This window comes from Melanerpes formicivorus, unplaced genomic scaffold, assembly GCF_026170545.1.
Source record: "Melanerpes formicivorus ecotype bairdi unplaced genomic scaffold, bMelFor1.0.p_v2 SCAF_8, whole genome shotgun sequence".
NCBI lineage: Eukaryota > Metazoa > Chordata > Aves > Piciformes > Picidae > Melanerpes > Melanerpes formicivorus.
Genome location: NW_027142360.1, coordinates 13128107 through 13144726, shown reverse-complemented (window position 1 = coordinate 13144726; position 16620 = coordinate 13128107). Strand labels below are relative to the sequence as shown.

The following is a 16620-nucleotide window of genomic DNA, read 5'->3' as shown; positions in this document are numbered from 1 at the left end:
CCTGCTGACTCATGTGACCGTTGGGCTGGATTTGAAAACTGCATTTGGTTTTCATGGGTGTTCTGCTGTCCAGCTGAGAGACTGTGAATGTGTGCAATGTGGGATTTAAATTTTACCCAACTTTGCAAGCAAAGAAAGCATTTTAATGAAATACATGCATCAAGGTTTGATCGTACAGACTTCTTAGTAAACTCGAACGCTTTGCTTACAAAACCTTTAGTACCACGCTCTGTGACTCAAAATGAGAAAGTGCCTTAGCTACTCTCCACAGCTTAATGGAGACCAAATCCATATGCTGATAGGTAGATTTACATTGATTAAAGCCTTTTAAACAAATTAACATACTAAGGCAATTGAGTTCCAGAGACATGATCGGAGACCACTCTCATGACCATCCCCTTTTCTCTCACATTGTTACACTTGGCACCGACAAAATAAACCCATGATTTGGGTCCTTAGTGTGTTATGTATCCAAAACGGCACAGAGTTATGTGACATCTGCCAGGTTACCTGAAGATGTTGGAATCTGTGAAGAGCTTAGACTGAGAACTTCCTTTTGTTTTCAGGTCTTTTGCTGTTTGTTAGGATGCAGTCTTTGTCATGTGTTACAGCCACCCAGTGTGCTTTCTGATTTCAACAAAATGCAGCACTTTGTCAGAGTTCTTTTCTTGATGTTGTGTTTGTTGGGAAGAAAAAAAGGTCCCACCTGAAGTCATGGGGTTTACTGGGGAAAAAAGTATCATTTTAAAGCTTACTCTTTTCCTTCTTTTTTGTCTTTGCTTCTCTCCTGTTTGTTTTGCAGACATATTACTAATGCTACATTGGCCATTTTGAAGGGAGAGACAGTTCCACTTGATGTCTTGCAGATCAAGGTAAAAGCATCTGCTGATTTGGCACCCAGTGTTCCTACAACTTTCCTATTCTCATGTTGTTCTCTTTCCATGCTTCTCGTTGGGGTCATGATGGTTTGGTTTATGATGTCAGCAGTTCTGGTGACAATCATTTTTCCACCATATGCTCTGACATCAGATAGTCTAAACTGAAGAAAACTCTAGAACGCCTGAAGAGGTTTGGTTGTTTTTTTGCATATTGGTGAATACAAAATTTAGTAACTCAAATATTTCTGTAGAAATGGTGAGAGAGAACAACAGTTGCATGAACTGATTTAATGCATTCATATGTGCTGTGGACTTAATAGCTTTCTTTCACAAAGTGAAAAATCTGAAGTGGGAAAAGCTTTGACTATGCTTATTATGGGCTTTGCGTATTATTTTTCTGTTGTGTTGTAGAATGGACATTTCTGCAGCAAGAACTGTGCAGAGCTGCTTGCTTTTGGCTGACTATCCCTAAATTGAAATGGCTTTTGCTGGCTGTGAAGTCAAACTTCAGCCTCTTCAAACTCACCTGTTCCTCTCTGGCAGCAGATAGGCTGCTGCCAGACACATTCTGCTTAGCTTTATTGCTGTTAGCTATGAAAATTCACTTTCAGGATTAATCACAAATCTCATTCCATATGAAAATATAGGTTTTGCTAGCTGGAAAAATACCCAACCTGAAAATTGGAAACAAGATAAGAGAAAACAATTTTGCAATGTCCATTTTTCTTTACAGGGAGAAAAAGAACAGCCTGTGTTTGCAGTGACTGGTTTAAGATGGGGATCTTACAGAGATGCAGAAGTTAAAGCTAGCAAGTAAGAAAACACTGAGTGTTGAATCTGTACCTTTTTTAGCATCTGTTGCCCAAAAAGACATGTACCCCACTTGTGAAGGAGTTTTTTTTGGAATGTAGACTTTGGGCATTTAAATACTTACTTTCAGCTTGTCTTGTGGTGCCCACTTCTGGAGCTTTACTCAGAGTGTATCAGTGGGAAAAGAACTCCCTGGAGCAAAGTCTAAGTAAAGTAATTGCCCATTGTTGTTCATCAGCTGCCAATGAAAAGATGCACACAGACTCTGTAACTCCATCCCAACAAGGGACATTAGATGCAGTAGAAATGTCCTTCAGTTCCTGCCAGAGATGGCATAGACTGTGTTGTCTGATGACTATTCTCTGAATGCTGAACTGATAGTTGTTGGGCCTTCTCCAAATGGGCATTTAGTATGCCACGGTCTGTGTATCAAATGACTGGCATTATCTAGTGAAGGAGCAGCCAGGCCAAAGCAGTTCACTGCTCAAAGTGTTATGGAGGAACTACAGCACATGCCTCTGCTGTGCAGCTATGAGGAAATAACAAGTGTTTTGTGAATGAGCTGTGTTTGTCAGAAAACAAGAGATAGCCAACCTCTGGAGTCCATCTGGCAAATATCTGAGTAGGTTTGAGAGGTGATATGGGATGGAGGACATGCTGGTGTTTGTTCCTGGGAAGTAAGGGATATACTTGAGGTAACTTATATAGATGCTGCCTTGGCTGTGCCACACTCTCCTGCTAATTGCAGTCCCAAGATAAGAAAGTGCATTTCTTTCTTCTGCACTCTTATGAGCTTCCTGCCCATATCCTGTTCTTTTCCTAGTGTCAGCCTGCAGCAGTTCCACTTCTTAGGAGTCTTTTGGACTCAGTACTAGAGGCATAACAGCACCTTTTGTGTGTGGGAAGGTGTGAACATCCTCAGACCTTGTGCTCTTCCACTAGCATTTTGGGATGCACAGAAAACATGCACAGCCTCAAAGGCATTTCAGACACAAATGAATGGGTGCTCAGAGTCAGCCTGGGACAAGAGCCATGTGTGCATGTCCTGTTCTTATACTACTCCATCTCTCATGGGGACCAAAATGGGATGATGTGGAGAATTGGGTTAAAAAAACATTTGGGGTATTCCAGTACAACTGATCTTAAACTGATAAGAAGGCAACTACTACAAAGGGAGTTGAGCTGTAAGTCAGTTTCAGAAAGTTCTCTGACTAACCACTCTGCTAAGCAGTATCCTGGTGGAGACATGGTGCTGTTCAGTGTTTTTTAAGTTTTGTTATTTTAGAGACAATGTCATAGCCTGGTGGTAACAATTGCATGCCTTAGTAGTTAATGATATACTTGGATCTGCAGTACTCTTGAGCCGGTGGCATTTAATGTGCCTTGTTGACCCTCTTTGGTGGAAGACAGTGATCAAAATGTGTGCCAAGCCTGCCTAAAGATAGTCACATCTTTAGATTCTACAGAATGCTGTATAGTTGGCAGGATGTTTATTTTCTAAAGCATTGATTTTGATCTAAGAATTGTTTGGGGCAAATGGATGTTGGCTGGCTCTTTTCTGTTGTTGCTGAAGCTGTTGATTTTTGTTTGCTTGTTTCCTCCAACTTCATTCTTTATTGCGTATTGTGGAGATGCATTCCACCAGCTTTTAGAGCACAGACCTTTAAATCATACCCAGGTGTGTCACATAACCAGGTAAAATTCTGCTACTGAGATGTCATGCTGGCTGTAGTGAAGATTGTACACTGCATTTCGGTGATCTGTAACTCAGGAACGGGATGCAGGCTAAGCTGCTGGTGAGGTGTAGAAAATACCTTACATTGTAACAAAGCTAAATGCTGTAGGGGATAGCTAACTTCAGTGGCAAAGGAGTCTGTGTGCTCTGACTTCATTTAAGGTTTCTCCCTTTCCCAGTGTTGATCCTAGTATCCCTGGGTATATTAGAAGTACTGTTGGTGTTCTTTTTTGCAGGTACTGGTACCTCGGGCCTCTGAAAACCAAAGCAGCTCACTTTTTCAGTACATTTAAGGTAAAGAGTCATTGTGAGGAAAATGGGTTTTGTATTGGAAAAATGAAAAGGCTGACTATGCTTTGTATAATTTGTCTGTGAGCTTTTTGTGAAGTACTCTAGTAACTGTAAAGTGAGAGTGAAACTTGATTTGTTAAACCTACCAATTTATAGACCTAACTTCTGAAGACACAAAGGGGAGGAGGAATTCCTAAAAAGATTTCTTCACTAAGTATCTGCTGCTGCAGGATCACCAGGGGAGGTAGCAACCACCATTGAAACTGGAGATCAGTAGTGATGCTGGAGATAACCATTAAAGTGCTCTGTCACCTATTCTCAACAGTCTTTCTTAGGGTAACATTTAGTTCTCATGTTTTTGTCTGGCAGCAGTGCCTATTTAGACTTCATAAGCACGTCGATAATTGGGCTTCCATGTGTGGTAAAATGAGCATGAAGATTAATAGCTTCTGTCTCACCTTAAACTCCTCTTTGGCTTGAAATTGGTCCTAGGAGGATTAAAATTTGACCTGCATGGAAGGTGAAGCATTTTCATTCATGTGCTTTTCCTGTTCTCCAAACTTATAAGGAACTTCATGAAAGGCTGTGGAAATCCCCAGGAGGGTATAGTGCAGTCCAGTCATGCCATCTGTCACAGTGCCAATGCTTCCCTTATGGGGAACTCCTGTAAAAAAAATTAAATGGTGATGTGTCCATGAAAGACTTTTTTTTTTTTTTTTCTTTTCCTCCTCCCCAAGAAATTTGAGATGATGATCTATGTGCTGGCATTCTGGGCAGAAACCTATTATTCACTTCTCTCTTCTCTCCAGCTCCTTTCTCACTTTCTGTTGAATCCTTAGCCTCAGTTAGTGGCAGTGACAGTGGATTTCACTGGTGAGCTGTTCATTGTACATTAAAAAGATGCATTTAACCTGCTGAAGGTTAAAGTGCCCACACTGTCTGCTATAAAGACAGAAAAGTTTCTCCCTGTTCTCCCCTAACTGTGGTATTGGATGCTTTATGTGCCTGTGGTGGTATCATTTTGTTAATTTCTATTAGAAATGGCCCCAGCTTGTTGAGCTTAATCTCTTCCTGGTGGCTTGTCTTTGTCGCTGTGCACTTCATCTTTTTTTCATTTTGGTACAGCTGTCCTTTGAAATAGGATAACCTCTAGTTGAAAACAGAGTAAGGGAAGAGAACTCTTCCCTGATATTGGTAGCGGCATTGTTATGCGCATTATCGTATCTGCTAGAGGGCACAGGCTTAAATCATCATAACATTGCTGCTTTCTGCTTTGATCATTAATACTTACTGTTTGTGTTTTGCCCTACTGATAAAACCTCCATTTGCCCTCTTTATTATGCCAGAATGATAGTGGAGTCTTTTCTTGCTTTCAGCAGTGCAAGGTGAATTAGCTTAACAACCTGTGCTGTGTGATCCAAAACTGCTTCCAAAGTTTTATGCCTAGAAGAATAGTTCTACTGAATACATGTGGACTCTTGGCTGGGTTGTTCCAGTATATACATTTGAAAACCACTCATACTATTCCCTATGTAAGTCCTTTCTTTGAGCATTTCAGAAATTGTTTTTGAAACAAAATGAAAGGAAATAAATGTTGTCAGCATCTGGAAATACTTCAGGAGCTAAAGTTCTTTTGTAGCACATCACTGCCTGGCACTGGAATCTGAAATATCACCCATCACCTACTTTAAAAATCCTCCCTCCCCCATCCCTCCTCAGATGCTTTACGAAGCTCACCTCACTTGACTTAAGATATGTTGTGTCACTGTCTATAAGCACCTGATTTTGATTGTTTGAGGCAGGTCTTGATTGTTTGAGTAGTTGTAGAACAAAGGCCTGCCAGATTTTAATGTCCCTTGGCTGCACACAGCATGGTAGTGTTTGTCTGTTTGCACTAGACCCCACTGTGCAGCTGCTCTTTGAGGTTGCCTTTGTGCCATGAAGGAACCAATTGTGCTTTCAAACATTGATGTTGACCTTGCTGGTTTTGGCAGTTCCCTCCAGCCAGAAGCAGCTTTGTCACCCTGCCACACATCAGCGGCACAGAAAGCATCTCTTTACCCTCTGCTTATAGAGGGAAAAGATACCTCACTTCTGTGTGGGGAAGAGTCGATTAGGAGACTTGGGAACTGTGGGTAGTCTTTTTCAAGCTGCAAAAATGTTCTCACATGAATCTGGAGGCTGGAGGGCTGTAAAATAGGCTGAGGCAGTGGTGGGATCTGGCTCTATAGAATAGAATAGACCTTCAAGATCATCATGGCCAACCTATCATCCAACACCACCTAATCAACTAAACCATGGCACCAAGCACTCTATCAAGTCTCCTCCTCAACACCTCCAGTAATGGTGACTTCACCACCTCCCCAGGCAGCCCATTCCAATGGGCACTCACTCTCTGTAGAATTTCTTCCTAACATCCAGTCAAAGTACTTGGGAGCACAGAATAAATAGGCTGAAGGACTAAACAGAATAAATAGGTAGATGCTAAACAAAAAGCCCTTTATCTTTTGTCTTTCCATTCCATGTAAATCCAAGGAATGGCCTCAGAAACATCAAGCTGCTCTCACGTATCTGGGTCCAACTGAGAGACCTCCAGAAGAGCCAGAGGAGAAACCATCCAGACCTCCTTTGTATGTGAGGCTTTACAGACGACTTCGGTTGTACTGGTCATCTCCTCCAAAAGGTGAGGTGTATGTTTTGGTATAAACTCACAGGCAGGCTTTACTTCTCTAATGAATGGGGAGGTGCCATGCTTTACTTTTCTGCTCTCTCATTTTTATAGTATTACTATTTTTTATTATTTATTAGAACTGTGACATTGTCAAGATGCTTAGAGTGCTATTTGCCAGATGTAGAACAGAGCAGTCCTGCCAGAGCTTGTGGTTTCATGAACAGAAGTGTGTTTGTAAAGAACCTGGGGCATTCCCTGGGTTTGTAGTATGTTGCCATTGCTATGGAAGCCTCCATAGGTGATTTTTGGCACTTATAGACAAGCTTCTTGCAGTCTTCCTCCTGTAGAAGAAGGAGCCCCCTCCTGTTAGGCTTCTTAGTGAGCTAGTGAGAAAGGAGTAGCCCTAGTATTTCGGGGTGGAGGGAGTTGCTAACACAGAGGAATAAATGCTACTTAAAATAGAACAATTAAGTTTGGGCCATGCAGAAGCTTTAAGTTTCTCCTACTACATTAAGTTTCTTTCTCTAACATTATTTTTTCTGTGTGCTTTGTGAGCCTCTCTTGGGTTGTTAGCTAGGCAGTGCATGTGGCAGACTGCAGAAGGAAGGGGAGCATGTATTTTGGGCAGTCCAGTGTGATACCAAGTCCTTCTCATTCCTTCTTGGCTAGAAGAGGTGATTTTAGACAGAAGCATGAACTGTGCATCTTTTACCGGAGAACTGTACTGTGGAGTTTCCTCATGTAGAGAGCACATCTTACCACAGCATCTTCAGCATTGGATTCCTGGGTTTCAGTAGCAGTGCTTCAGGTGTTTTCTAAATGTTCCTGCAATACAAGCCCAGAGGATCTGTTAATCCCTGGGCATAAGGACTCATAGGGCTGCCATATAATGTGCTTGATAGCACCAGCATTCACACAGGAGCAGGAGAAACTATCTATGCCTTTCCTTCAGTACTTGCAAGCTCCTTTTTCCTTTTTGTGAGATACTGACCTTTGAAAGAGGCAAAACCAGTGGTTCACAATGGATTTGAGTGATTTTTGTGGTTGGCATTGGTATTTTGTGCTTCTTAGCAGTGAAATGATCTACGTAGTTAAATTCCACTTACTGATATCTTCTGGATTTGCAGAAATTCCCCAGGAGGTCTCCCCAGAGGACTGGGAAGAGTTGAATCTATCCACTATTGAGCTTTCCATTGCAACTCAAAACAGGCATCTGGATCTAATGGTAAGGCCATAGCACAACTGGATTCCAAATGCTGCCTGCCTAAAGCTTTCCTTTCTTGCTAACCTCCCATTCTTGTTTCTACATAAATAAAACTTACTGCCCCGTGTGAGGACGGGCCTGTGACTGAATCCAGGGATGGGCAAGTGTCAGAGCCAGTGTAGAACCACAAGAGACCCATGTAAAATTGGGAAGACTCTGTACAGGAATAGACAGGGGCTGCACTGAATTTGAGGGACAGGAGGTGCAGGTGGTTGTTGAATAGTAGAACCAAAGGAGCAAGGGAACTGTTCCTGTCATAACCTCTCAGCATGCCCCTGCTGTTCATTAACTGTTTTCAAACCTCTCTTTGGCTTATGTGTGTGTTTTGGTGACACTCCATTGCTGTGGAAGCCATTTGGGTAGATGTCAGTCTTCAGCTTTATTGGAAAATGGTAACAGTGATCCTGTACTGGTGAGCTGCTTTTCATGTTTTCCTCATAGCTGCAGGAAAACTCTGCCACTACACCCAGATTAACAGAAGGTGTTGAACTTACTGCAACATGTTTCTTGCTCAGAATTCAGAGTCTTAAGAACCTGAAAATTTGTGGTACATTGATACATTATCTTTGTAGGATAAATGAAAAAAAACCAGCCATGCAAACCTAGCCTTAAAATTTCCTCCTGTTTTCTCCTTACAATGTACTGCATAGGTTTTAGTCTGTTCTTCATCAATGTCCTAGTTATGGTAGAAGCTAGATGGAGACTACTACTTGGATTATTTTTTAGTGGTTTCTAGGTGGCACTTGAAGAGAATGGTTTTGGTTGTTGAACTGGGTTATAGTCAGTGGTGTAAAGTGAAAGTATCACATTGCACAGACTGGCCCTTCACATCTTTAGTTCTTGCTCTTTGCTTCTTCTGCTTTATGCCTTCAAAATGCACTTCAGTACTGGTATTGAAGAAAGCAGTGATGCAGATTGCTCTGATCTCTCACCCAGCCTAAAGAGATGGACGAGTTTATGTTAGGGCAGTAGTAGTGTTTTGTTTCTAGAGCTGGAAGTATCTTGGTACTGCATCTTTTCTTTTCTTGATAGCTGTGAACCCCTTACAACTGCTTTTAACTCCCATTCTTGAAGCCATTGTCCCTGTAGCCATCAAAGCTGAACAACAGCTCTCTCAAATCAATACCAGGGCATGCCTGTTGAATATTGTCACCAACTCCTGTCGTTCTGTCTCACCTCAGATTCATGCCTAGGCTGTCCCGTTGAAGAGAAGCTGATAAAGCCATATAGCTGCAGCTCAGATAGTGCCAAGCTTGCCTCTGCAGATAGAGCACGGAAATAAACCAAGTTACGCTATTAGGTGCATTTATTTTTACTTTTGTCATTTTGATTGCATCTGCACTAGGACTTGTGCCAGGACAGAAATGTTAAAATAAATAAGAAATGAATCTTAATCAAAGTTGCTTCCCCAGCAAAAGCTTTACCTATACTTGGTTCAAAGGCAGGCTGTAAATAGAAGGGAAGCCGAGTAAGGAGTTCAAGGGAATGATAGCAAGAACACTTTGACTTCCATTTTGTGTTGTTTAAAATTCTCTTGCTGTGGTGCTTGGTGGCCAGATTGTTGGGTCGTTGGTCTGAAATTCGTGAAAGACCTCTTGATTAGAAATCTTTGTCCACAGAAGAAAACCCAAGTGATGTGCTGTTACTGTCTTGAACAAGTGTGTGAAATGTGACAAGATGACAAATGTGTGAATCTTGATTTTCCTTCTCCTGATGTTTATTGTTGAGCAGTCATCAGTGGGATATTGCTATCTGTATAGTACCATTGTCGAGTGTGGAAGACAAGCATGAAATGCAGAAAGGCATCTTCTGCCTCCTTTTGTGGGACACAGGACTGGGTGTGTTGTGAGCATGATGCAGTGTCATGGGTGTGGCATGTTGAAATAACTGCTTGGTTTCTGAATCCTTGTTTTGCACAGCGCACTGAAGACTTCATGGATATTTGCATTGAAGCAGACACTGTCAGCAAAGGAGAGTTCGTAAACAGAGGGTGAGTATGGGAAGGCTCTGGAAAGATGACAGAATCTCTGTATGAGTTGGAGCATACTGGTGTTTTTTCTCTGATCTTGTGCAAAATTCAGAAGCAGAGAACTGCAAAGGACACCAGTCAGGGGTACTGATTGACAGCCAGCTGAACATGAGCCAGCAGTGTGCCCAGGTGGCCAAGAAGGCCAATGGCATCCTGGCCTGCATCAAGAATAGTGTGGCCAGCAGGAGCAGGGAAGTCATTGTCTCCCTGGACTCAGCACTGCTTAGGCCACACCTTGAGTCCTGTGTCCAGTTCTGGGCCCCTCAATTTAAGAAGGACATTGAGACTTTTGAACGTGTCCAGAGAAGGGCAACAAGGCTGGGGAGGGGCCTTGAGCACAGCCCTACAAGGAGAGGCTGAAGAAGCTGGGATTGTTTAGCCTGGAGAAGAGGAGGAGGCTCAGGGGAGACCTTACTGCTGTCTACAGCTACCTGAAAGGTGGTTGTAGCCAGAAGGGTTTGGTCTCTTCTCCCAGGCAACCAGCACCAGAACAAGAGGATGCAGTCTCAAGCTGCGCCAGGGGAAGTTTAGGCTCAAGGTGAGGAGAAAGTTCTTCACCGAGAGAGTTGTTAGCCTTTGGAATGTGCTGCCCAGGGAGGTGGTGGAATCATCGTCCCTGGAGGTGTTCAGGAGGGGATTGGATGTGGCACTTGGTGCCATGGTCTAGTAGTCATGAGGTTTTGGGTGACAGGTTGGAATTTATGATCTCACAGGTCTTTTCCAACCTTGATGACTCTATGATTCTATTCTGATCTTGTTCTTTAAAATTCCTACTAGTTTTCTCTTTCTGGAAACAAGGCAGAGCAGTATGATTGGAGTTCTTCCTAGGTTCTGAGTTTGCTACATATTTCACCTTTTCCCCTTTGCTGCTGATCAGTACTACTTGGATAATGCTCTCATAGCTTTGTAGTTTTATAGGCAGCCATAGGCATCCTCAGTATCTTGTAATCCTGTCTGCTTAATGGATTGAGAAGTCACAGAGCTGGTAAGTTTGTACTAGTGGTGCCTGCCATTGTTTGAACTCTGATAGTGTGGCCTTGCTTCTAAGTGAAGAGCTCCCTTGACTCAGTAGCCCTTGTAAGAAATTACATCTGAAGTGAAAGAACCATTGGAAGATGTGAACTCAGAGACTTCATGCAAAGGTATTGGTGCTGCTTGTATGTGGAGTAAGAAGGCTGCAGGTGTGAGGAAGCAGCCTGTAGAAATAAGTGAATGTGTTGCTTCCTTTGTGCTTGGAGTATTGTCTGTAGTGTGCTTGTTCATCCTGCTCTCACGAGACACAAATCTGAGCTGCTTTTTCCCAGCTCCTCTGTACAATCCCGCTAGCATTTACATTGCATCGTCAGTGCAGTTTTTACCAGCAACAGATTTTCCTCCTGAATCCGAGAGTGCTCTTCTGCCCGTTACCGGTTTTAATACCGCTGTTGTCCAGTCCTAGAGCGCCCCCTAGTGAAAACAGTTCAAAGGTGTAAGCACAGATTTACTTGCTTGCCGTCACCCTAGTGTAATTCCCGCCGGTGTGTCTTGTATATGATACTAATAGCAGCAGCAGGACCTTTACTTGAGCCTCAGTGAGTGTAGAAACTTCTGACCTATGCATACAGGATAGGTCAGGTTAGCACCCATCACTGCTTTTAAATTTGTATGAGCCGCGTAGACCATAGTTTGCTTGGGACTGAAGTCTTTGCTTTGAAGGCCAGAAGGCAGCATGGCTTCATAAAGGAGAAAGGTAAAGCAGATGCTGTTCTGGGCTCTTAGACACTTGGGTAGCAGAAAAAGGATGGATGAATTTGTGTGATTTAAGGGAGGGGTATTCAAGTGTACACACACCCACTGAAGGGATATCTCCCATGTGGACTGGACGTGCTTCACACAGTAGTATGTCACATTTTCTGACTGAAATTATGCTGTCATGCAGAAAAAAGTCTCTGATGAGAGTTAGCCTGCCCCTGCTGGCTGGACCTAATTAGAGGCAGTCCAAAAACTTTGAGCTGCTTTTGAGGCAAAGTTCAAAGAAACAAACTCTTTTCATTTAATAGTGCCCAAGAAGTCTGTAGGTAACAAAGAAAGAGTGGTGTATGGAGTGGTAGAGCAGTAGGAGGGACTGGTTAGTCCTTCAGAGAGCAGTCAGAACAGAAAAATATGCCCTGCATTTGCAAGGCTAAACCAGGGTCTTCAGAGAAACTCTTCATTGCACAGTGCCCTTTGGCCGCTAGGCTTGAACCAAGTTGTTAGAGCCTCCCCACTGCCCAGCACCACCAGGGATTGCTTTTTGTTGTCTTTTTTTTTACTTCTTTTTAAATGCATATTTTTAAACTTCACCAGAATTTGGAGGGGTTAAGATATTTTTAGGGAAAACACCTCATCAAGGGCTTTTTATATTGAAGAGATCACTGACACCAGCTGATCAGAGCTGATGGATCACACATCCAGTGGGAAACTACAGTTCAGGCTCAGGCAGTGGGAGTGTGTATGTTCATCAGAGGGCTGGAGGGCACCTACTGTTGGATTTCAAAGACAGGAGTAGGTCATCCCAAGTGTGTGAAAGTGCTCTCTGGCTATGGATCAGATTTGTGTGAACAAACATGTGCAGCCAGGGATACAGCTGATGTTCAAGGTCAGGTTGGAGAAGAACAGGTGTTACACTGTAGCACTTACCAAGAAGTGCTGGAGGGAAGGAGAGATGGGAAGTGTGGCATCAGTAATCCACATTCTAGTAGCCACCATAGATGATGTATATGAAGGTATAGACAGCTGTCACTCTAGAGGAGGAATACAGTTACCAGCTACAGTGCAGAAGACTGAGTTTTCTGGTCAGAGAGCCTTACTCTGAATCTTTTAACACTGGCTGCTTCTGGAGATGAAAATTGGTTCAAATTGTGTGCTATCTGCAGTGGTTTTCTCCCTGCCTGCATTTTTGTGATTCAGCATATGGAGCAGGATAAAACAATTAATGGAAGCTGTTGCTGTTAGGCTTTGATCTTGCCTGTTCCTGTTTTACTTTGTCTTGAGTAAGAAGTTGAATCAAATTGAGATTATTTCAGATCCTTTTATACTGGGTCACTAAAGAGGCAATCGCTGCAAGTGGAGCTGTGTCTATTTGGACCTACCAGCATTCTCCTTTGACTGATCTTTATTTCCATGTCTTGTTTCTTTTGAACTTACCTTGACCCCATAATGGTATCCATGTAGAGCCTCACTTACTGTCATGGACCAAAAAATCTACTTGCTCACCAGGACCATGTATGTTAAACTTGGAGCAGGTTAAACTGGAATGGGAAATCCTGCTGCTTGTTTGTGCAGCAGTGTATAAAGTGACAGTATTGCATGCCATCAATGATTTATCATTTATATTGCCAGGAGGGTATTTAATTCCCTCACATTGACTCATTAATCTTTTAATATATACATATTTGATTAAAACCAAACTTTCCACAGTTAATATTGCTTCTGCCCTTCCTTGCCCTTTCCTTTGGTATCTTAGCTTTTCTTCCTCTGATTCTTACCTCCTGTTTCAACCCTCCCTTCTCCTTTCTCTGGGATTTTCTGTGATATTTTTTAAGAGGTGCTTGCATTCCTCAACGTGTAGAAGACTTGGTGTAAAGGGAGTTTGTGATGTGTCTTTGTGACTTCTTTTCCTGGGCAGTATTTAAATAAACTTTCCTCTCTATTCTGTAGACTGATATTAAAGAAAAGTTGTGGACAGCTGGCATTGCCCTCAGAGGAATATCTGTGATAGCTTTGTCAGGCTTGAGAGCTGTGATGTATTAATACTGTAACTCTCTGTTGTTCCCTTTGCTATTCATGTGTTGCTGTCTGGAGAGGGGTCCAAATTGAGGGATTACTGCCAGGTGTGGTGCACCTTTGTCAAAGGTTATCCAAAATGTTATGTGTGCCTTCATTTAGGGGGCCAGAGGTAGGCCAGTGTAGTCAAGAGCTTGTTCTTACTCTGCAGCAGCACACACTGGGAGAGGGAATCACAACACTCTCCTTCAACACTTGATGCAGTGACAAGACAGCAACCTAAGTCTTTCAAGACCACATGGCACTTTGCACCACCAGCTTTTTAAGACTGGTAATTGCCTTCTGTGTGCTCCCATTTGACATGCATAGAAGAAGGAAAGTAACACTTCTGAGTACAGTACATCATAAGAATCTCATAGGCACCAAGAGAGAGTAACTTAGAACACCAGATACGTTATTTGGAATGGATAAAGTGATGATGTTGAGGGGTTTCTTCACAAGAATGACATAAAACCAGGAGGTGAGAAATGTCCCGCTGGCTGATGCGGATGTGAGAAGGGTTTTTTGAGGAGCTTGTTTGGGGTTTAGATGGTGAATTAATGATTAAATGGAGCTATGATTTTACCAGGTTTTCTTGTCTTAGGGTTGTTTAGGTTGCTGCTGAGTTATGTGGGTGAAGCATGGAATATGAGGAGATGGTAGGTACTGCAGGAATTGTACAGTTCAGCATGTAAGTGAGAAGCACAGAACTGCTATATGTGTTGAAATATATTCAGTGAGCCTCAGAATAGAAGCTGACAGTGCATGCTGATATGTATTGACTGCAGCAGAAGAGGGAATCTCTGTTGTACTTCCTCACAGTTAAACCCACAAATATTTGTGTATATACAGGACCTGTAAACTTAGCAAATGCATAGTGATTTACCAACCCACAATGACATGTCCCTAATGATGTTCTTGAGAGAAATGTCTCCTTACCTTACCTCTCTTTTGGTTTGAACAGAAGTCAAAAGATGAATGATCCACATATGTGCCCTGAAGGGAGTCAGTGCATCCAAGCCAGCAGATGTATCTTGCAACTTCCAGAGGTGAGAAGCTAAGGGACCTAAGAATAGTCTGTCACTTTATTTCCTTGTACCAGTTGATGCTACACATTGAGAAATCCCTACTCCAAATCTGGGAGGTTGATTATACTGTTAGTGAAACACACGGTTCCTCAGTGCAGCAACTGAGTCCCTGGCCAGGAGCCTCATACTGGAATTTCCCAGGTGGTCTGTAAACCAGAGGGGGAGCATTATTGTGCCAGTAAATAGTGGCAGACCTTATATGTAGACCACAGTGGTGGTTGTAAAGGGTCTCTTACTCAGGTGTATTGTGTATGCATACCTTCTTCTCCTTAGTATGAAGGATGTGTGTACATCATACAAGGGAGTGTGCTGTAGGGAAGATAAATATTAGAAGCCTTGTGGGGACCAATGAAGGTGAGACAAAGCAATGGAGTTCAGATCACTCAGGGAATTGTCTCAAAACTATTCATAAGTGAGACTTAAAAAGAAGTCAAAACTGTGTCCCCTGTGTAATTTAGATTACATTTTTTTGCCTCTTAGAAAGAAGAGGCTGTTATTGTGTCCTTGGGGAGGACAGTTGCTTGTTTTTACAAGGACATGGAATCAGTCTCATAGATAATTTCTGGCTTTCAGTGATCTGCCATTCAGCAAAATATTCCACATTGAGAGAGAATAGAATGTGCCAAAAGATTAAAAAAAAAAGTGTCATTACCAAGTGAAAGTCATGAATTATGATGTCATGATTAGACAGCTCATACCATGCCAGTTTTAGGCTTCTGAAATAATACTCTGCAGTGCTGGGCTGAGTATTGCTGAGATGTAAGGGCTGTGGTACAAAACAAGCTGTTCACACTGCAGCTGCTGCTAAGATCTTCAGAGAACTGGAGACAGCTCAGAGTAGTCCTACTAGCTTTGCACACAAGTGGGTGTGTTGATCCAGGTGGAGAATCTGATTTGCTGTCCTGGTGTACAAGTTCACTTGGAACTTGAGTATCCATATAACACAGCCCTACCTTGAGCCAAGAGCATGCCGAGCAGTCACCAGATTTCTCTAGGCAAAGGCAACCTGCCATTGTGATAAATGGTTTTAATCATTGGTGACTTCATCAGTGTTAAAGAAAATGTTTTAAAAGAATCTACTGCTGAGTAATTCCTGACCTGTAAATTCCTCTGCCTCATGTTTCAGATCAATATAGTAAAACAATACCAAAATGTGTTTGTAGCCTGGGTTTAATAGGAGTTATTTAAGAGGCACTTCTGCAGATTAGCTTGTGTTGTGACACCACTGGCAGACCAGAATCTAAGTGCATGTAATTGTAGTTCCAATAGCAAAGAATCTTTCAGTATAAACAATGTGGGTCATTAAAGTTCTCCAGCATTTAATTATCACCAATTAGCAACTAGGTGAGGGAACATCTTATGCAACAGACGTTTCAGTATGTTACGTGCAGTGAAGGCTAGCTCTCGCTGTGGTGTTGAGCCAAATGGGCTGGATGGTTTAGGGAGAGAGTCATCTTGGTTAAGACCCAGCTAAGTATTCTGTTAGTAAAATCAGGTGTCAGTGTTACAGCATTGCAGCCCTGATCAGCACTGTTCTCTGTACACAGGGCACTGAGGGGTCCTTCGGCATCGACAGCGAGGAGTATGAAGCTATGCCTGTGGAGGTGAAGCTATTACCCCGCAAACTCCGGTTCTTCTGTGATCCCAGGAGGAGAGACCAGATGCTCCATGCAGCAGTACAATGAGAACTCATGCCAAAGAGGCCAGTGTTTACCAATCCTGTCAGGCTCTCTTCAAGGCACATGGGACTTCACCAGCCTGATAATCCCACCAGACCATTATGACACGTGGCCATTTTTATGTACAAAGTACTTCCACAGGAAGCAGCCAATGTGGATAATCTTAAAGGGGTTAAAAATGCAAAGTTCTGGCAAATGCATGTTAGCTTGATGGCATCATTTTTCCTTCCCCAAAGAAGTCATCAATGTTCCATTTTCGATGCTGCAGGAGGAGCACTGTGTCAGATGCTACTGCTTTAATGCAATTGTATATTAAAGTGAAATGAAAGCATGCTTATCCCTGTGTTTCAAGTCTACTTTACCACACAAAACCTGGGATCTTGGAAATAAAA

General features: G+C 42.6%; 1 protein-coding gene across 4 annotated transcripts in view; it reads left to right on the top strand.

Moving 5' to 3' along the window:
* AGK (acylglycerol kinase) overlaps nt 1-16561 on the top strand; it is a 38383-nt gene extending 21822 nt beyond the window's left edge. For all 4 annotated transcript variants that reach the window (XM_068142182.1, XM_068142184.1, XM_068142180.1 and 1 more), the window contains 8 exons: nt 803-872; nt 1612-1691; nt 3660-3717; nt 6250-6397; nt 7513-7610; nt 9569-9639; nt 14426-14510; nt 16097-16561. In XM_068142182.1, coding sequence (XP_067998283.1) covers nt 803-872; nt 1612-1691; nt 3660-3717; nt 6250-6397; nt 7513-7610; nt 9569-9639; nt 14426-14510; nt 16097-16234 — 748 coding nt within the window. In that variant the 3' untranslated portion in view covers nt 16235-16561. The remainder of the gene's footprint in view (nt 1-802; nt 873-1611; nt 1692-3659; nt 3718-6249; nt 6398-7512; nt 7611-9568; nt 9640-14425; nt 14511-16096) is intronic.
* Nucleotides 16562-16620: the final 59 nt, after the last annotated feature.